This window comes from Pseudorasbora parva, chromosome 3 (assembly GCF_024679245.1).
Source record: "Pseudorasbora parva isolate DD20220531a chromosome 3, ASM2467924v1, whole genome shotgun sequence".
Classification (NCBI taxonomy): Eukaryota; Metazoa; Chordata; class Actinopteri; order Cypriniformes; family Gobionidae; genus Pseudorasbora; species Pseudorasbora parva.
Genome location: NC_090174.1, coordinates 27,403,103 through 27,425,736, shown reverse-complemented (window position 1 = coordinate 27,425,736; position 22,634 = coordinate 27,403,103). Strand labels below are relative to the sequence as shown.

The window sequence follows — 22,634 nt, the reverse complement described above, 5'->3', positions numbered from 1 at the left end:
AGTAATTGTAATTAAAACTTAGTATAGTAATAATTATTATTGACATCATCATCTTGGATACATTTTTTCATTTATGTTTTGCAACAGCACTCAATAAGGTTCACCAAATCGAACTGAATCGATTGTTACAACATCAACTTCAAGATATTAGTTTTATTTCTAGTTTGAGAGACTGTCACTGTCGTGCAAACACTGATGTTTTACACGGATTAAGTGAGTTCATCATATCTCTCAGCAAAACATGTCTCACTTCAGCTAACGATTGGAGTTTCAACATCTACTTCAAGATATTAGTTTATTTCTAGTTTAAGAGACTGTCACTCATGTCAGAAAGTTAGTAACTACGGTAACTTGTGGGATCAGCCCTGATTTGAGACACGAACCGTTTAGAACGATTCAGTTCGATTTGGTGAACTGGTTCGACCGGATCACTATAAAGATCCGGTTAAAAAGAATGATTTGTTCGCGAACCGGACATCACTAGTAGAATAACTACTTCTTTATCAAACTAACACAATGATTTATTTCTCATCCAACCACGAATGATTGGACTATTATTTTTGTTTTACATATCCCGCACGATAGTTCGATATCAGCGTGAACCATGCACACACACGTGTGTGTGCGCACCCTTCAAATGTCAAGTCAAGAGAGAGAGAATAGTGCAGAACAAGAAAGGAATATTACGAGATTCATCTGCCTTCCGACGGACTTACGTTTTGGTAGCCCGTCTGGAAAACACACAGCCCCAGGACGTTGGGCTTTACGAGTCTGATCCATACATGTCTGAGTCCAGCGTGCTAAAGGTATAAGCAAAACGATCTATAACAATGCAATACTATTACATGTAAAAACGTTTTACTCACAAATGTGTGTTGCACCATTCTTTCTGTCGGATCCAATATTGTCGGAAAAAAACTGCGTTGTGTTTTAATCTCAGTGGCCCTCATTTATCAAAAGTGCGTACACCAAATTTCCGGTGGATACCTGGCATACACCAAAACCATGGTGACTTTGAGATTTATCAATATGGACGTTGGCGTACGGCACGCTCAAATCCTACGCCAGCTCAGGAGGTGGTGTACGCACATTTGAGTTAGTGCGAAAATGCGCAGAAGAACAATTCCTAACACCACAAAACGCACTGACAAGATATGCTATATTATGACCCACTGTAAAAAACAACAACAACATAGTAATTATAAACTTCAGTATTATTTTTGTGCAACATGGACTTCAATGTTTAATTTGTGTGACTTTACCAAAGTATTTGATTTGTAGGCATATGTATTCCTCCAGTTGCCAGCCTGTGCACTTTACCTGACGCTTCATGGTTAGGCTCAAAAGCTGCGCACGGACTGGGACTGAAAATAATTCAGACTGACAAAATAATACAAATTACATTTCTTCTTCTTTTAAATAATAATAACAATAAAATAAATAATAACAACATTCTTCTTCTAAATAACAATAAGCGTAATTAATAATACAAATCATAATAATAATAAGAAGAAAAATCTTACAAATTGTCATGCAATTATTATTGTGAATGAATGGTTCTCATCATTACTATTGTGCATGTGACGTAATACAAAATTAAATGCTAATTGTTTCAAAACACGTGCTGTAAAATAATGCATTGTGATCATCCAAACAGCTATTTAAACTGCTGGAGTGCGCTTCTTAACCATAGACATAATATACGTAGACGCCTTATGACGTGCTGCAGCGTGATCCAGCCAATCGGAGTCAATGGAGAGCGAGCAATTATGCCCGTATTTTGTGCAATTTATGGTTGCAATAACGCAATATTGATACCAGATCGCATGGGATTACATTTCACAAGTAAGATTGAACAATAATTTAGGTTATTTAACAATACATCATCATCATTATCATTTCATGCTTGTGCATGCATGCTCGCAAAATTAACTACCCTGGAGTTACAGAGTGCAAGCATGCGCAAGAAGCAAAACAGTTCTTTTTAAAGGATTTTAGCTCCCCAGTCCCAGTTGCAAGCCTGACAGGGTAATGCAAGATGCTGGAATGAGCTGGAATTATAACGTTTACTTTAGGCCTTTAAAAAAAAGCTTGTATGTATATGTGTTACAGAAGGTGAGTGAGTGTGTGTGGGTGTGCGTGTGAGAGAGAGAGAGAGAGAGAGAGAGAGAGAGAGAGATAGAGAGAGAGAGAGAGAGAGAGAGAAATAAATTCAAATGAACAATCAAACTTGTTTGTTTATTAAAATATAAAATTCATTCATTTATACATTTATCAATGTCATAGTCTACCATATGTCTTAGTTAAAGCTCGTAATACAAAGTCTTTCTACATGAAAGCAGAATTTTTAAATGTGTGACAGCGTCCTGTATCATAACTAAGTCTCTGCAGTTTGTAACAAACCAAACCGTGTGAAAATCCGGTAAAAACTCGGGGAGTTATGATCATTGTAGTTGAGAATACATCTTCCTCAGTATAAATAAATGCGGGGGCGGCACATTGGGGACCCATCCAAGATGGCGCCGTGCTGATACCGCTCTAATAGATATTATGTCTATGTTCTTAACTCCCACACTATTAACAGTGTTCTGCAATTACGCAGCTCTGCAATTACGCCATACTTGCCCTTGATAAATGCTGCGGCTGAAAATGATCGTCATTAGAATAACACGCCCCTATATATTCAAGTCTCTGCCTCCTGCACACTCTCATTTTATGCCATGGACACACGGAAGACGGCAAAAAAGCGAAACTTCTCCAACGTGAGACCGAGACCATCACCAGGGAAGTGGAAAAAAGCGATATTGTTTTATTTGGGTGTTTAAAGAGTGGGATTTAAAGGTACCCACAAAAACAAAATATGGACCTAAATTATGAGTAACAGTGTGGGGGTTGAGAAGCGCACTCCAGCAGTTTAAATAGCAGGTCGGATGAGAAATTACCATCACAATGCATTATTTCACAGAACAATGATTTTGAAACAATTAGCATTTAATTTCGTATCACGGCACATGTAGGCTATTGGGGTGTACGATAGTGATGATGATGTGATGTGGAGTAGCCTACCATTCAGTCACATTAATAATTGCATGACAATTTGTAAGATTCTTTTATTATTTATTATTATTACGTCAGTTAAAGCGCACAGGATCGCAACTGACGTGGTCATACTCAATTCTAGAGTCTGAAACTGCTCCATTGGGCTGTGATTATGGGGCGTGTTTCAACCGAACCAGGAAAGACATCAACTGGATAGACCTACAACCAATCAGAGCAACAAAGCGACGCATTGTCAAATGTCAACAGAGTTCAACTGCACTGTGTTGCCAAGTCCGCGTTTTTTTCCCCCGCAAGTTGTTTTCTGTGTCCGCGGGTTGAAACGACTATTATGTGAAGACCCATGAGTGCGAGTTTTAGCAGGCAACCTTGCCAAAATAACACACATTTTACCCCAAACAACATTTTTCCTCTGGAGAACCCCCCGAGAAGCTATTGTTTAGGGCTAGTAGTTGGTGGGTTTTGTTGTAAAAACTTGGCAACCCTGCCTGCATGCACGCTGAAATCAGGCTGGAATATACGATCTTTGCCGGTGTTGTAAAAAAATTAAATAATTTAATGATACACAGAGTACTTACCCAATATGATCATCCTTTCTGAGAGAAATTGTGAAGGTGAATGAATACAATCAAGCTCTCCGTTTAGGATTTGAAAAAATATAATCCAAGCCCCTTTGATGACGTGCATGATTACGTTACTGTTGATCATCTGTCCATCATCGTCTAAAGCCCGCCCTGATGATTTCATTGGTCCGAACAGTTTCTGTTCGGAGATAATTACTCCTCTATGGAGCAAGGCCAGACCGAACCGCCCGACCTAAAAAATTAGTGGGCGGGGCTGAGTTCGGCTGGCATCCAGGCTAGAGGAATACATATGCCTACAAATCAAATGCTTAGTATCACACAAATTAAACATTGAAGTCCATGTTGCACAAAAATAAACACTGAAGTTTATAATTACTATGTTGTTGTTGTTGTTTTTTACAGTGGGTCATAATATAGCATATCTTGTCAGTGCGTTTTGTGGTGTTAGGAATTGTTCTTCTGCGCATTTTCACATTAACTCAAAATGTGCATACACCACCTCCTGAGCTGGCGTAGGATTTGAGCTGTCATACGCCAACGTCCATATTGATAAATCTCACCCTGTGTCCCAATTCGCATACTACCCATCCTAAATAGTACTCGAAAACAGAATTATTATGTCCCAAATCATAGTATGTTGAAAAGAGTATTCCAAAGATACCCGGATGGTTTACTATTTCCGGTCAGAATTCGAAGTATGGATCAATGGGCACTCTAATGGCTGATATTGCCCACAACCCACTACGAGGTGGACGGGGATTCGATTAGAACTACAAACGCGGATAAAAAGCGTTAAAAAACTACAAACATGACGGATGTGCGAGTTTGACGGTTAAGTAGAGAAGTTTAGATAAAGGGGTTTGAGTGACCAACTATCAGTATTTAACCTGACAAAAATATATTTATTCAGTGTTGTCCACATTATATTTCACCTACAGCAGCATTGTGAACTTTTTTAATGACACGTTTGGCCATTAACTTTTAAATGCATCATTATATTTAAACTGCAAACACATGAGGAGAGTCTCTGACCCACAGAGACCCACCCATGGCAGATCATTGACAGGGCAGATAAACGGTGACGGATGCACGTAACTAAGCGACAGAGTCCGTTAAAGATGGCAAAGTAGTATGTCCCGAAGCTTGCATACTTTTCTGCTACACACTCAAAAGTATATACCTTTTCTTCACAAAAAGAGTACATACTTTTCGGACGTAGTATAAGTAGGCGAATTGGGACGCAGCATCCAAGTCACCGTGGGTTTGGATGTACGCAAGGTGTACGCTGGAAATTTGGTGTACACACTTTTGATAAATGAGGGCCACTATGTCTACAAATCCAGCGCCACCTGAGATTTGTTTACACACGATTCCGCAGTGAAATTAAGTGAACTACATGTCTTCCACATATGAGCTGGAACTTCATAAAAAATAAAGTTCAACCCAAGCGGCAACCTCCCGCGATCTCTCTTGAAGCCAATACGGAAGTAATGTAAACTGCAATTCCTCAACTGGCCACTAGGGACAGGCTCCAGAAGGGAGCAGAATCTCATTGAGCCCCATGTTAAAATTCTCAACTTTAAAGCAGAAAAAAATGTTTTTACAGCCTGGTACAAATTGTGGTTTTGGCTTATAAGGCTAATTTTGATCTTCATGACAACTCTGAGGGGGGTGAATTTTTTTATAACTCATTCGTCTACGTTATATAAAGCCTTAAAGTTCTGCATAATTAAGGGCGTGGTTACAAGTGGATAGCCATTTATCTGCCGTCTATAGTTATTGCGTCACCTCAGCTCCGCGCACATCCCGCCTTTTTGCCCATTTTCTGTTATCCGGGAGTGACACGCGTTGACTCGCTCACAAGATGGCAACGCCCAGCTCGCCCCTACTTTAAGCTTCAGAACGGCTTATCGGAATCCTATGGGTGACGTCACGGACACTACGTCCATATTTTTTTACAGTCTATGGTTCAACCACACATTCCTAATATTAGGATTTGAAGGAAGCTTATGCAGCGACTGTTCTTCCACAACCAGGAATAGCGCAATATCTTGCTATATTCTTCGGCATGTTTACTGCTATTGACTAGCACAATCCGAACGGCTCCATGAGTCGGTGGGCAGGGCTATGAACTACACGTGCTTATTATTCTGTAGAGGCGTGTTTCTCTACAATCGATGACGTCAAGTTGTGAACATGATAGTTTTCTGGGCCTGGTGTCTATAAAAGCTTTTCTTTGACTAACAAGGAAGTTTTCAGCTCTGAAACTTACAGGATAATCTTATATTATCATGACCGTTTATATATCAAAAGCTCAAGGGAAAGTTGATTTCTCAATTCATCACCCCTTTAAACTTACTTGTGTAAATGCATGTACCTCTCAAAACTAGACTTCTAAATAAATAAATAAAAATACACCACATCAGCTCATGCTCAGATCGGGAGCCTTATTTTAAAAAGAGCTAATTTTTATAACAAATTAAATGGATCTGCCATGCTATGCCTGAGAAAACATGTAGGAGTTTCCTGCCTAAGACAACTTCTCCTCACTAGGAGCAGACTGAATATTATTTATGATGCCTGGGGGGCATCAACAATAAGGGGAATTGGTTCAAGTTAATACTGGATCTAACAGATCATTGTAGACTTAATTGTTTCTCTTTTGTTACATGTATATGAATTTAATATTAATATTATTAATTTATATTTATATTATAATTAATTTATATTAATTGTGATAATATCAGTTATTTATTATTTATTGACTGAGTGCCATGCTAAGTAAAATGACCTGAGAGAAAGAAAACTATTACTGTCTGATCAAGAACTTTATTCTGCTTCTTTTTTTTCACGCTATAGAGCTTTGCAATGCAACGTATTACAACTAAAGAAGCAGCTCTCCTTCTACTTTAAAATATTATTCAACTCTTGTCAACCTGTCTGTTGGTGATCAGAAGACTTTAGGCTTTCTCTTTTGAATCAACTAGCATACACTGTGTTTTGGATACACACAAAACAATTGGAAACAATTGGCTCTTATTGCTTTATTGGCTTAAAAACAACTTTTCTAATTTTCAACATTGCTTTTTTTATTATTATTATTTTTTATGTTTATTCATTTATTTATTTTTATGTCCAGTTCCAAGTCAAAATGTGCTAAGTTAGTACTAGGTAGGAAGAGCTAAGCAGTGCTTGCATATTGGATGATGATAGAATGCCACACTCACTTGCCGCAGAAGCATAATTGCTCCCAATTATGTTGTTGCTATTGTTATATGTATTGTCTGAAGACAATCAAACATAAGTACCATATGCCACCGTAGCTAAAGAGTGCTATGCCAGACTATAATGAGACTAATAATCATCACTGTGCATTGTGTGTCTGCTTTTAGTATTAAATGGCCTGAAGTCTCTTGCCATGTCTATTGTGAGGAACAAATAGGATTCCACGATATTATTGTCAAAACAAAACCTGTGCCAGCAGACTCACATCTGCTGTTTACTGAGCTAAAATCTGCTTTCTGCTGCCCACGCTGCTTTTAAAAAAGATACCATTTGAATGTCTTTATTTTATTTGTTGTAAGACGGAAACATGCTATTTGTCTAGTTTTGTCTAGCAATTTGTCTAGGGGGTGCAGACATATACGGAATGAGGTTCAGAATGATTATTATAATCAGTTTAATTTATGTTGGTCAAAACACCAATAATGACCAAAACTATGGTCACCACCATTCACCATAATGATTATTATCATAGCTTGATAAGTTGATATGGAATTAATAGTAAAATACCTAACTATAAATCCTGTTTGTTTACAGAGATTCCAAATGGGAAGCACCAACATTTTTCTGAGGTTTCTATCCAATGTTTGCAGCAACCAAGTGAATCTGAAATCTTACAAATTAGGGTAAATATACCACGGTTTGTCACACACCATCACACCATTAGAGGAACAGTTCACAAAAAAATGAAAATGCTGTCATTATTAATTAAGCATCCTCTTGTTGTTTCAAACTAGTTTGCTCTGGGTTTTTTCATGAAGCGAAGGAATGTTTTATGTTTTTTGAATAATTGATATGTTTTCCCACAGAATAAATCCACTTTTTAACCGCTGCCAGCCCACAGATTGGTTTTATGCTTTATTTCCCCTGTGGGTTAAAGGCTTGATGCATAAATTATATTTGTTTGTAATATTCATTGAAATGCTTGTATTGAAATATTTTTAATTAGTTGGAATGACATGAGGATGAAAACTAAATTACAGGTGTTAGTGAGACCAACAGGGGGTGCTCGCCTGTGGTTTGTGTGGGTTCTAACGCCCCAGTATAGAGACACTATACTGTCAATAATCACTGCCTTCGGATGAGACTTGAAAGCAAGGTCCTGACTCTCTGTGGTCATTAAAATCCTAGCCGAATTGCCCATTGACCCCTGTCCGTCATGGCTTCCTATATATATAGATATACAGATATCATATATATATATATACAGTGGCTGGTGGATGTCCAATTTGACCAGCCACTTATATTTTTTACCAGACACTTTTTACAGAATTCAAATTTAAAAGAAAGTGCATTAGCATAGTATGGGGTGAATTTGGGTTGATTGGGAAATTTTTCCGCAGTTATTTCAATGGCAGAAACGGTCAGAATCATGAAATGAGTTACTCGAAAAGGTGCATTATTGTTACTAGCAACATCATTCTTTGACAAAAGCTGTCCAATCCATTACAATGAATGTTTTAAGTATACCAGTAAAAATATGTTTTACAATTCACCCGCCACTGTGGCTGGTATACACAGCAGTCACCCGCTACTTTGAAAAAGTACCCGCCATTGGCTGGTGGCGGGTGCTAATTTCCCACCATATATATATATATATATATATATACACACACACACAATTGGCTTCCTCACTTGGTCTCTCTGCCATAATGTGTGTGGTGGGCATTGTGGGGCAATATGGCTGCCGTCGCATCATCCAGGTGGATGCTGTACAATGGTGGTGGTTGAGGACATTTCCGCCCTTCTATATGTGAAGTGCTTTAAGTGCTTAGAAAAGCGCTATATAAATGTAACAAATAATAATTATTATTATTAACGTATAAATGAACTGTGTCATGCTTTTTTACATACATACAATGGACTTACATTGCTTTACTTAAAATTATGTCATATTCATAGGTTGGATGCATATTATGGGAATCTTCTTGGACTATCCTTTGAGGATGCATCAGCCATATCCAGTAGTTTCCAGTCTGGGCTCAAAAAATGCTGTTTACAGCCCCAACCTGAATGTATAATTGAAGAGGTGAGTAGACCGGTCAGACCGCTCTGATTCCACTCGATGTTATCTTCAACAAACCACAATGAGAAGCACAAAGGTTCAAATCTCTCTTGGGACAATGCTTTTGAACAGCCTTTCTTTTGGCAGTGCATTTTCTTCTTATGCTTCACAATATATGACAAATAAGAAGATTGTTAGGCGGGTAACTGATGAAGAACATACTGAAAAAACATAATAGTCACTACATCCTTATTGATATGGATTTTCTAACATTTTGTTTTTCTTTCTTTTTAATACCAGCAGTCGCATAATGTCGTTTATCAAATCTACTGTTCCTCTTTATTTCAATTGTATTATCATGTGTCATTCAATTTCAGAGTAAATGAAATATAAGTGCAGCAGTTATATTAAATAATAATAATAATAATAATTCATTACATTTATATAGCGCTTTTCTAGGCACCCAAAGCGCTTTACATGTAGAAGGGGGGAATCTCCTCAGCCACCACCAATGTGCAGCATCCACCTGGATGATGCGACGGCAGCCATATTGCGCCAAAACGCTCACCACACACCGGCTGATTGGTGGAGAGGAGACCGAGTGATGAAGCCAATCAGGATAGGGGGAGTATTAGGAGGCCATGATAGACAGGGGCCAATGGGCAAATTTGGCCAGGATGTCGGGGTTACACCCCTACTCTTTATCGAAGGACATCCTGGGATTTTTAACGACCACAGAGAGTCGGGACCTCGGTTTAACGTCTCATCCAAAGGACGGATTAAAATACCAAGAATGATGAGAGTGATGATAGCCTACTTTCTTATCGAGAGAAAGAGCAAAGAATAAATTCAACAGAACATATAATTTATTTTGTCATGACATTTAACAAGAGAGCCTTTTTTATTGTTCTTTTCCCTTCATAATAGTTAACAAGCTTTCAGAAGGTTATCTGCAATGAATCCAAACTGGATGCCATGTCTGAGGATTTCCGGAAGTGCTGCAGGAAATCTGCCCTGGATACACTTCCTTGCGTGGATGACTTGAAGAGACAACCCCGTCAGCATCCACATGTAGCCGATTCTGTTTCATCCCAGCTCTGCGAGGAAGTTCAGCCACATGGGATTGACAGGTGCTTATTTTATATTCAGCAAATATTTGGTGCTAAGGAAACCATGCACGTCTTAAAGAAAAGGTCATCCGAAAAAGATATTTGTAAGCCAGCGTATATTTAATTATGATGTGCCAAAGTCTGTAGGTGATTTGTTGAAGAAAGACTGACATCCCACACTACACTATATCAACATGCCTTACCAAATATTGTGTAAATGCTCAACCCAATCACACATAAATGCGTATAAATAGTACGAGTGTGCAATGTCGTGGAATGTATACGCCAAAACTCATTTTGGCATGCATATGATACGCTGTTTTCCGCGTGCATATGATACGCACTTTATGGCGTATATATGACACGGTCTTGGGTAGGTTTAGGGTGGTGGGGCATATATATGACACGCTCTTGGGTAGGTTTAGGGTGGTGGGGTGTATATATGACACGCTCTTGGGTAGGTTTAGGGTGGTGGGGTGTATATATGACACGCTCTTGGGTAGGTTTAGGGTGGTGGGGCGTATATATGACACGCTCTTGGGTTGGTTTAGGGTGGTGGGGTGGGGGGTTTGTATGTATAATACGCCATAAAATGCGTGTCATATGCATGCGAAAAACAGCGTGCCATAGACACGCCAAAATGAGTTTTGGTGTATACATTCCACGACATTGCACACTCGTACTATTTATACGCAATTTTGTGAGAATAGCCTGAAATGCTAATGTAATACTGAACAATATAACTGGGATATTGCGCGTTGCTTTTCACCGTTACTCACTTTAATACAGGTTCTCTGGGATAAGTCACCAGGTTCCCATTTTCCCAAACACAACGAAGTGATTTCCTTTTGATTTTGATCTTTAGCTAGTCTATTAAAGGGGGCAAAAGTGCAACTAGTCATGAATTATTCATAGTGTGGCTCTGAATATGATCAAATGATCGAAACAACTCTTTGCTTAAGTCACCATGAAATCAAATTCTGCCAATTCTGATATTTTCATGGAATATTGCAATCAATCTTTTGCTTTTTTGCTTTTTATTCATGTGCCATCATAATCTTACAGCTTCCCCTCCAGCAAACCATCCAACAATCCAATCAATTCCAGATGGACAAAGTCAAAGCCATTCTTTCTTGTTCGAGAAGGGAAACACAATAAGGAAAAAAGGAATATCGCAAAAATGCCTATTATGATCCATTTTCCACAGACAAATCAAACCAAAGATCTATTTGGCCTGCAAGAAGCACCTAAAATGCTGGCCTAACTGTGTATTAAAACATTGTTTCAAAAGTCCACCTTTTCGTCTAAAATGAAGTTAACTAGTTATCAGAACGAAAGTCAATCAATGTTTATTTATAGAGCACATTTAAACACAACCAAGGTTGACCAAAGTGCTGTACAAGGTATAAAAGAAAAAAAAGTAAAAGAAGAAAATAAAGAAGTAAAAAAACAAGAACAGTGAAGTTGATTGAAGCATGATTTGACAACAGCAGTGATCTGTTTGTCAAACTTTAAGCTGGAGTCAAAAAGGATGCCCAGATTTCTGGGCCTGGCACACTGTGTGTTATACGGGGTGAGGATTCCGAGATCAAAATCAAAGGCACTGGGGCCAAACATAATGATTTCTGATTTATTTTCATTTAAAAGTAAGAAATTGCTTGACAGCCAAAACTTTAGTTCAATAAGGCAACCAAAAAGAGGCTGAAGAGAAAATTTGTTATTGTGCTGTAAGAGAAAGTAGATTTGAGTATCATCGGCATACGGATGAAAGGAGACACCATATTTTTCAAAAATAGAGGCCATGGGAAGCAAATACAGGGAGAACAGCACAGGTCCAAGAATAGATCCCTGTGGGACACCACAACCAAGAGGTATGTTGGAGGATGAATAACGCCCCAGGTGAACAGTGAAATATCTATTAGTCAAATAAGAGCCAAACCACTGTAATACAGCACCACAAAGTCCTAAACAAGACTCTAAATGTGACAGAAGTATGTTGTGGTCAAATGCAGTGCTTAGAAGGATCTGATTTTCCTGAATCTGTAGCGTGATAGATATCATTTGAGACTCTTAAAAGAGCTGATTCAGTGCTATGTAGAGTTTTAAAACCTGATTGAAAAACTTTATGCATAGAGTAGACGGACAAGAAAAATTGGGCAGGCACAGCTTTCTCCATGATCTTTGAGATAAAAGGCAAGTTAGAGATGAAAAACTATAGAGAGATGAAGGATTGTTTTTTTTAAGATATGGCGTTCAAGGCAGGCTGGAACCATAGACTGTAAAAAAAAATATGGACGTAGTGTCCGTGACGTCACCGATAAGCCGTTCTGAAGCTTAAAATAGGGGCGAGCTGGGCGTATTGCCATCTTGTGAGCGAGTCATCGCGTGTCACTCCCGGATAACAGAAAATGGGCAAAAAGGCGGGACGTGGGCGGAGCTTAGGTAACGCAATGACTATAGATAGCAGATAAATGGCTATCCACCTGTAACCACGCCCTTAATTATGCAGAAATTTTTAAGGCTTTATATAACGTAAACGAATGAGTTATAAAATAATTCACCCACCTCACAGTTGTCATGAAGGTCAAAATTAGCCTAATAGGCCAAAACCACAATTTGTACCAGGCTGTAAACATGGTTTTTGTGTTTTTTTCTGCAGTAAAGTTGAGAATTTGAACATGGGGCTCAATGAGATTCTGGCTGGAACAGACAGTGCCAGTGAGCAAGCATTTATTAATTACTGCTAACAGTCCTGGATCAACTGCATCCATAATAGTTTTAAGGAAATACGGAGGAATAATGTGGGCTTAAAATGATTACTAATTTCCTTGCAGGAGAGCAAGTTAAGTGGCTGAAACAGACCACAGAACACAGATTTTGTAGCAGGATAATTCTGGACACGGTTGGACCTTCCATTTTCCCTATAAACATGAGTTTAGGAGTTGAGGTGATGGAGTCTTGTATATTCCTTTAAAAACTGATGGGATCAGATTGAGTACATAATGCAGAACAGACCCATTTCTCTTATATGTAACATTTCAGACCCTACTTCAATTTTTCCATTGCAGATTAACAATCATTGTCATGCAATGATGCTTGCCTGGAGCAACAAACATAAGAACAGGTTACACTCAAACAAAAATCTGAAATGTTTGACCTTTTCTCTCTGATGAGGGTCAGCTTCATTTGCTGGAGTGCGTTATACGGCTGTTCTCTGATCAGCACCTTTTATGCCTATCTCATGTAGCCAGTATGCACTGCATGCTGTGATGAATGAGGCTTGTGAAGTCACTTGTGTGCCTGGGTGGACAAGGAAGAATGAAGTCTTGCTGAGGGGCAGACAGCCGTGCACAGAAGCCTATGTTTAATTTACCTTGGAATGTAATAAGGGCACTCGCCATTGGATCTGGATGTGTGCTAGCAAGTTCTGCTGAGTTTACCTTGCGGCCTGGTGTCATTAAAGGTGACATTTTCACAGTGGGGGCTGGGTGGGGGTTATTTTTCATGTATTGTGGCTTCTGAATGAATGCAAGTGCAATTAATGTGAGACAGGTGTTCTGTCAGAAATTAGATAAGTATGTACGTTTTCATCATTATTATTTTAAAACTAATAAAAAAAGATATAAAAGCATAGTAATAGGCGCTCCTTCTTCGGTCCTTACACTGCCCAATTATACCCCCTAGTGGTGTAACATTACTTTAAATGTTACACCACTTTATTTTTTTGTGTAAAATAAAGTGGTGTAACATTTTTTATTTAACAAAGTTTATTTTTTGTGTAATCAGGAAATCAGCCTTTAAATGTGTAAATACATTATTTTAAGTCATCATGCCACCAACATTTAGTTTGTATAAAGCACAGAAACACAAAATTGTTGTAAACCTTTCGGTTTCCCTATTTTTATCTAAACATACAAAAGTAAGATTATAAATTAAAGTGTTTTATATGGTAGTAGACCAGATTCTTGCTGATATGTTTTTGCCACTGATTTTTGCATTATTAATAGACTGTCTGATTAATATCGCTAACACTTTATTTTGACATCCCACAACAGATATTGACTGTAGTATAAGTTTAAAACTAAGTTTGTCAACCTTTTATTCAACTGACCCTAACGGTCTACTAATACTTTAATGAGAGCTAGTTGACATGTACATGCAAATGAATGGGAGTAAGTTGACATGCAGTCAAAGTTTCTTAAAGTTAAAAAAAGAGATTATCTGAACTGAAAAGCTCAAACTAATCTAAATCGTTGTCAGTATAATTAAAATGAAATTTAACTAAAATATAAATACTTGAAGATAAACTTAAAGAAGATAAAATAAATTAAATGAAAATTACAATTGTTGCCTGGGAAAGTAACTGAAATAAATAAATGAAAGTTGAAGTACTAATTTACTAAAACTGAAACTGGATTAATTAAAAAAAAAAAAAAAAAAAAGCTTAACAGAAATATTGAAAAAAGATAAATCTACTTAAAATGCAAAAGCACGTAAGAAAATAGCTAAAACTTATATATATATATATATATATATATATATATAAATAGATCAGAGCCTCCTATGGAGACTATTTTCAAAGCACGTTGAGGTCTTTGCAGCGTCCTGCTGGTCGGCTGAAGATTTCTGCTCCTGCTCTGCCCTCACAACATACATTTAGAGTTGTGGCCATTGAAAAGGAAAAATGTCATGTTATAAGCAACAGCAGGGGATTCACAAAACAGCAGGTTTCCTAAAGTCATTGTATGAATGAGATCAAAAGCATGTGTATGTATGTGTGTATGTTTCCAGATACTTGTTTCTGACTGGAGTTAAATATGCCTCAATTTCTCTGCCTGTGCTGACGACCGTCCTCGATCGAATTAAGAGCATGGTAACAGCCTGCTGCTCATCTGCTGACGTCACAGCATGTTTAAAAGAGCAGGTGAGATGACATTGATATATATTCTTTCTGAAACTGACATGCGTTGTGTCCCAATTCGCATACTATCCATACTAAATAGTATTCGAAAATAGAATTAGTATGTCCCAAACATGGTCCCAAATCATGTTGAAAAGAGTATTAAAGATACCTGTAGTTCCGGTCCGAATTAAAAGTACTGATCCGGGCACTCTAACGGCTGATATTGCTCACAACCCATTGCGAGTTAGACATAGATTCGATTACTACTACAAACGCAGATAAAAAGCGTTAAAAACATGATGGATGTGTTAAGTAGAGTTTAGATAAAGGGGTTTGAGTGACCAACTATCAATATTTAAAGGTACACTGTGTAACTTTTTTAGTTTATTCTTAGCTAAAATCACTTAGTTCTTTCAAAAATATATGTGCTCGTTAATGTATATTTACTTCTTTCAAGTAATAAAGTATTCTCGTAAGTTTATAATATGCCATTGAAAATCCATACGGGTGAGGGGTTTGGATGGCGGTCGCCATGTTGCTCCTCCATCTTGAAAGTACATTTGCCAAAGAGGGACATACCCGTAAATTCAAGCTTCGCCTTTCGCGTTTTTACACTCGATGGCACTGTGTCGAATGTGAAGAGGGGGATTGCTTGAGGCTGCTTTATGATGATGGAGGATCACTCTTAAGCCCCTTTCACACTGCACGTCGGACCCGCTATATTCCCGGAACATTGCCGGGTCGCCTTCTGTGTGAAAGCAACCACGTCCCGGAATTGATTACCGAATTCGACCCAGGTCGGGGACCTAGTAAAATTGCGGGATATGTATCAGAGTCGCCAAGGAAGCGGAAAAGAGAATTAAGACAGCAACGCAACGGGCTAATCAACAAGACAAAAGTAAATATTGGAGTGGCCTTTCCAAGATGGAAAGAGCTCATGAGGAGCAACGATTTTAAAAAGAACGCTGACGTTGCCTGCTTTCTTCTCGACAGGTAATATTAATTCAGCCTATTTGTGTATATTGGAAGTTTATTGTGGCTTGGCTAATTATATCATGGTGTGCTGTGCATAACACTAGAACGACGTCTAGGATAGTTTTCCTCGCGTCAATGATTAAAAAGTATTGTTTACCTTAAATCCGTGTTCTATGACGGATAACATGAGATTAATATTTTAATTGCATTATAATTTGTTTGCCTTACGCGAGTGATGTCGTACAATATACAGAATAATGATAGCACTGATAAAAGTTACTTTACTAAGATTAGCTTGCATTCGTCTGGGAACCTGATAGCTGATGTTAGCAATGAAATGGTAAAAAATAACGAAAACGTAAAACTATTATTCATTTTACATAGATTAATTTGATCATAGATCATTTGGCAAATTAAATAACTGCAAATTATAATAGTTTTCAAAAGTTACCTCATCACTTGCAACACTCACCGAAGAGGTCGAACTGGAAGCCATGACTAAATCGGCCACTGTAGGAGTTAAAACGAAATCGAAATTGAGAGGAACAGAAACTATTATTCACTGGATGGTCATATAACTTTTCACCACTAGTTGGGAGAAATTATCACAGTGTAGCTTTAACCTGACAAAAATATATTTATTCAGTGTTGTCCACATTATATTTCACCTGCAGCAGCATTGCGAACTTTTGCAATGACACGTTTGGCCATTAAATTTTAAATGCATCATTATATTTAAACTGCAAACACATGAGGAGAGTCTCTTACCCACAGAGACCCACCCATGGCAGATCAACGAGTGGTTACATTTCTCTCTGAAACGGTAGGAGATTAAACTGAATGTGGAGGATTTGAACTGTGACGAATCTGACGATGATTGACAGGGCAGTTACACGGTGACGGGATGCACGTAACTAAGCGACAGAGTCCGTTAAAAATGGCAAAGTAGTATGTCCCAAAGCTGCATACTTTTCTGCTACACACTCAAAAGTATATACTTTTTCTTCACAAAAACAGTACATACTTTTAGGACGTAGTATAAGTAGGCGAATTGGGACACAGTACTGGTCTCTGATTTAAGACAGGAGATCTTTGTTTTGTAACGTTGTTTCATGTTTTGTGCTTAGCACAACCTTAGCACAGGTTTTAGGTTTTTTGAATTACACAATCAAGCCTTTCTTCAGGTTTCAAGGGGTTATTTGTTTGTGCTTAAAACTGCAAGATTGCTAAAAAACCCCGGGTAGGGGGCTATTGTGAGAGGCTTCGATCTTTTTTGATGCATGTCTAGGTGATTTGCCAGCACAATGCCACTCTCTGACTTGACAACAAGTGACTTCATTTTGCTTTGAAGTCTCATCTCGGTTTTAAAATTGGGATCATATTGCTTGGAGCTCTCATCAGAGCTGAGATGTTATGCTGATGGATTGGTTCTCTTGGCAATAATAGCCTACAAGTTGAAATCACATGAAAAATTGAGCCGAGGCACATGCCATTTCATAAGAATGCTCGAGTAAAATTACCTTAATGAAATCCTATGTTAATGCTATAATTGGAGCTCAATGAGCTCTTCTTTTGTTAATGCTTAACAGTGATGTCAAAAATTCCATAAGAAAACCTAATCAAAATTGTGTGGTTAATCTAGCCTATCAGTTTTCTCTTGCAGATCATCCAATTAAATGCTTGGTCACTGCTTTTCCACATAGAGTAAATGGCGAAGTGATGAGTTGCTGGTGTGAACATCTAATTGAAGGGTTTAATCTCTGTAACCAGAGAATGAATGCACATCATTAACATGCACAAATGAAGTTCACTCCATAACTGAGAGAGTGTTGGTGAGATTGCAATTAATTTAAAGAGACTTTGTACTCGCTGGGTGCTAACCAAGCCCCGAACTGTCAACTGTCAAACAACAACTCTCATCTTCTCTCCCGCTGCTTGACTTTGAACAATACAATATTAAGGGAAAAAAAGTCATATTTTTATTTGAAGGGTTGTATTATTGGTCAAACTCTCTCTCTCTCTCTCTCTCTCTCTCTCTCTCTCTCTCTCTCTCTCTCTCTCTCTCTCTCTCTCTCTCTCTTTCTCTCCCCTTTTATCAAACAGGAGAGTAAATTGAAAAAGACAACAGCACTTCTGTCCAAGTTGAATGACACTTGCTTACAGTAAGTACTTGATACTGGATCTGCCTGCGTTCAAACTCTGTAAGTTACAGAGCAAGGAAAGACATCAATTTGATAGACCTACAACCAATCAGAGCAACGTATAACGTTAGTTGTCAAACGTGTTGCCAAGCCTGTGGTTTTTCCGGAGTGTTGTTTTCCATGTCCGGGGATGAAGCGACCTCAATTATGTGATAAATAGACCCAGGAAACCAAATTTTAGCAGGCAACCGTACCAAAATAAAACACATTTTACCCCCAATTGCCATTTTCTTCTGGAAAACCCCCTGAAAAGCTATTGGGCTTCTTTTGGGCTACACTGTAAAAAATTATTTCGAAAAAAAAGTTACCTGGTTGCCTTAAAAAAATTTGTTCATTGAAATTAAAAATTTGAGTTAATACAATGAACATTTTTTGAGATTCAACAACCTTTATTAAAATATTATTAAAAGATTTTGTAAGTATATTGGGTAATTTTGTGTTTTATGTCTGATTATGCAGTGAAACATGCCAAATAGTGCTATTTTCATGATTGATCACATTTTTATGTGGTTCAAATACAATAATAGTTTGAGTTTCTATTTATTAAACCAATGTCCTTCATTGTATCAACTCAAATTTTTAATTTCAATAAACTCAAAATTTTAAGGCAACCAGGTTACTTACTTTTTTATGTTAAACCAACAAAAACCAACAATAATTTTGTACAGTGTAGTAGTTGGCAGGTTTTGTTGTAAAAACTTGGCAACCCTGTCTGCACGCGTGCTGAAATAAATAATGTTAGAAGAAAAAGATGAGTGAAAACGATATTTGCCGGTGTTGTAAAAAAAATGATTTAAGGATACACAGAGTACTTACCAACACGATCATCATTTCTGAGAGACAAATTCAACCAAGCGCCTTTGATGACGTGGATGATTATGTTACTGTTTGTTATCTGTCCATCATCGTCTAAAACACGCCCCGACAATTTAACTGATCCGAACAGTTTCCTCTATGGATCAAGTCAAGACCGAACTGCCCAAGCTCAAATGTTGTGGGCGGGGCTAAGTTCGGCTGGCATCCAGGCTAGACTAGAACAGCATCAGTAGATTTTGTTTAACAACAGGGGACTTGAAAGTAAGGAGCTGGTTGCACTCTTAAACATCATTGCTTTATTTCCTGCAGGATACAGAGTCAGAGAAGTGAGACGCGGGCACAAGAATGGGTTCACTTGGCCACATCCTGCTGTTCCCAGCGCTCCCCAGCACAACTATGTCAAAAGCTGGTGAGAATACTGACCATTCTGTCCTTTGATATGGACAACCATAGACAAAAGTTTAAAAAGTGAAACAAAAAAGTTATAGAGGTTCAACTTTATGAAAATGGTTTATGAACATTATCTTATGAAACATGTTGAATTCTAAAACTATTGAAAATCAAAGCCATGAATCTAATTAAGTTGTGTTCAAATTTCGAGGTTATCTCAAAAAATAAGCGGTAACACTTTATTTTGATAGTCCACTTTAGACATTCTACTAACTATAACGTTGCAACTACATGTCAAATAACTGTCATTAGAGTATTTGTAGACTGTCTGATTAATATTTACTAAATATTTTATATTTACTAAAATTTTATATTTACTAAAAAGTCCCCCAACAGACATTCTACTGACTATAAGTAAATTGGCAACTACAATTCAACTTATTCTACTAACCCGAACCCTAACACCTAACCGTAACCTACCAGTCTACTGACAATCTACTAATACTCTAATGACAGTTAGCTGACATGTAGTTGCAAAGTTACTTATAGTTAGTAGAATGTCTAAAGTGGACTATCAAAATAAAGTGTTACTAAATAAGCTTTCAGTAAGATTTTGTTTTTGGGCAGTACCAAATTTTCCAGTGGTTGGATTTGTGATTTGCAGTAGAGTTTTACTCTCTAAAATATCACACACACACACACACACACACACACACACACACACCCACACATACACACACACAGAGTTGTGTTTTTGTGAATTGTGGGGAATTCACATAGGCGTAATGGATTTTACTCTGTACAAACTGTACATTTCTATCCCCCTACACTGCCCCTGCCCCATAACCCATCACAGGAAACATTCTGCATGTTTACATTTTCAAAAAAACAACAATATCATTTAGTATGTTTATAAATCCATTTACATTGTGGGGACCGCTGGCTTGTCCCCACAATGAAGGTGATCTCAGGTTTATATTACATTGTGGGGGCATTTAGTCCCCACAATGTAATATAAATAAGTACACACACACACACACACACACACACACACACACACACACACACACACACACACACACACCACTACATCATTAGTTATTAACTTAGGAGCCAGTTACACAACACAGTTACACAGCATATATTTCTTTCTTCTGTTAAACCTTAAAGAAAATATTGTAAAAAATGTTGGTAACCAAACAGTTGACGGTCCCCATTGACTTCCATAGTAGGCTCCATCAACTGTTTGGATACCGACATTCTTTAAAATATCTTCTTTTATGCTTAAGGTTATGCAAGGTGTGTAAATAATAACATTTCATTTTAGGGTGAACTATCCCTTTAAGGTCCTGAGTTGATGCTATTTTGCTTGATGCTAACAACGGATGCATCCATCATTGGCTGGAGGGTGATCATGAGTGGTCGCTCGGTTCAGGGTCTGTGGAGCGGCCATCAGCTGTCATGGTACATAAACCAGTTGGAGATAATGGCGTGTTTCTGGCACTCAGACACTTTCTCCCAGACTTGTTGGTCAACAGAGTGGGGGCTTTGTATATAAACCACCAAGGGGGTCTGTGCTCACGCCCATTGTGCAAATTGGAACACCGGATCCTCTTGTGGGAATCCCAGGGGAAATTGCTGTCAGTCAGAGCAGTATACATCCCAGGGTGTCTCTGAACCAGGGGGCAGATTTCCTGTCAAGTCAGGGACTGATGCCTGGAGAATGGAGGCACCCGATGTCCACAGAGTTGCCTTGTGGTGTAAATCAGATCCACTGTTTGTGTGTTTTAGGGCCCATAGTAAAGGGAATCCTGCATCTAAGCAGACATTTAAGCAAGTGGATAGTTAAAGCTATATCAGTTGCTTATGAGTTGGCCGGTCAACCTTCACCTCTAAGGGTCCGAGCCCATTCAACTAGGAGCATGGCTGCTTCTACTGCCTTGCTTTTGCAACTAGGAACTCTTCAGGAAGCCTGTGATGCGACGTCCGTACCCACCGCAGACCTTTGTGAGATTCTATAATCTGTGTGTGGCTTTGACTCCAGGGTCTTGAGTGCTTGTGTTTTAATGTATGCTACAATTTCACACAGATCTGCATTTGGCAGTGTGAATATTAAGTTCCCGCAGCGTGAGTTCCCTTGAAAGGGAAGGTCTCAGATTACGATGCCATAGATGATGATACTCCCAAGAGATGCCATACTCCCAGCATACCTGTGACCAATTTGCTTCGAAATATTAGAAGCTGTCACTTTTTGGTTCAGGGTTGCTTTATAGTTTTCCTGGTCAATGACGTCACCCGCTTATGATGTCCTGTCATGCCATAGGACTGATTTCACTAGTGCTTCACGACACAAGAAGCATCCCCGCAGCGCTTTGGCACAGCGTCTTGTTACCTCTCAGGGAACCTACGTAACATACGTAACCTGAGACCTTTCACAGACAAAGATTAATATAGTCCCAGACTAAAATGCATGTTTGAGCCGTTTTAACTGACAACAACTTGCACTGACATATCTCAATATCCCACTGCCATTGTTTTGTCTTAAGATGCACACGAGTAATGTTTTTTAATGACCTCTCATGGCTATACAGTTTGTGAAAACAGTCCTACGTGTTGCATTAATATATGATTTAATGCAATAATAATTATTAATAATAATAACAGTTTCTTCTAAAGAAAATTTGACAGACAAAAAAAAAGTCGACTAATATGCTTAACTAGATAAATCCACCAGTGACAAAGCAAAATAAACGTAACTATAGTTTGTAACAATGACAGGCAGATCAGGATTCTGGATGTTTGTGCTATTCCATGCAGTTGATTAAAGCTCATGCTTTCTTTTTCAGACAGAAGATGTTATTAAAAATGACGATGGCGCTAGTGTTTAAGGACTCACCCTTCAAAGATTCTTTTGAGCACCAGCAATTATATTGGATGAAGAGATCTTCTAAATTCCCTCTCCAATTGAAAATGTCATGTCTCTCATCATCTCAGATGTTTTATTCTCTTTAAATAAACTTTCCACTTGCTTCAAAGAGGGTTTGTTTGTTGTCCCATGTTCAGTTTGCTCTTTTAGCTTGTGGCATTTGCAGTGTAATTGTATTAAGCGTCTGTTTGAGTAACCTTTACCAGGAGCATGACAACGTCCACAATCATTTCTGTTGTTGCCATGGTTTCAATACACACTGGAAGACTTCACATTTACATTTATTTCCATGTACATTATTTGCAAAGTGATTAACAATAAATTATTATTGTGGTTTAATTTCAACTTCACTTTATTTATTTATTTATTTGGGGGGGGCACTTTTA

The 22,634-nt window shown here is 38.2% G+C and overlaps 1 protein-coding gene across 1 annotated transcript in view; it reads left to right on the top strand.

Annotated features, from left to right (window-relative positions):
* The window catches only part of gc (GC vitamin D binding protein), a 36,629-nt gene extending 14,036 nt beyond the window's left edge, over window positions 1–22,593 (top strand). The window contains exons 6-12 of the mRNA XM_067438267.1: window positions 7,461–7,549; window positions 8,826–8,952; window positions 9,856–10,058; window positions 14,829–14,961; window positions 18,019–18,077; window positions 19,242–19,341; window positions 22,169–22,593. Of these exons, the coding sequence (XP_067294368.1) occupies window positions 7,461–7,549; window positions 8,826–8,952; window positions 9,856–10,058; window positions 14,829–14,961; window positions 18,019–18,077; window positions 19,242–19,341; window positions 22,169–22,210 (753 nt within the window). The 3' untranslated portion in view covers window positions 22,211–22,593. The remainder of the gene's footprint in view (window positions 1–7,460; window positions 7,550–8,825; window positions 8,953–9,855; window positions 10,059–14,828; window positions 14,962–18,018; window positions 18,078–19,241; window positions 19,342–22,168) is intronic.
* The last annotated feature ends 41 nt before the right edge of the window (window positions 22,594–22,634 follow it).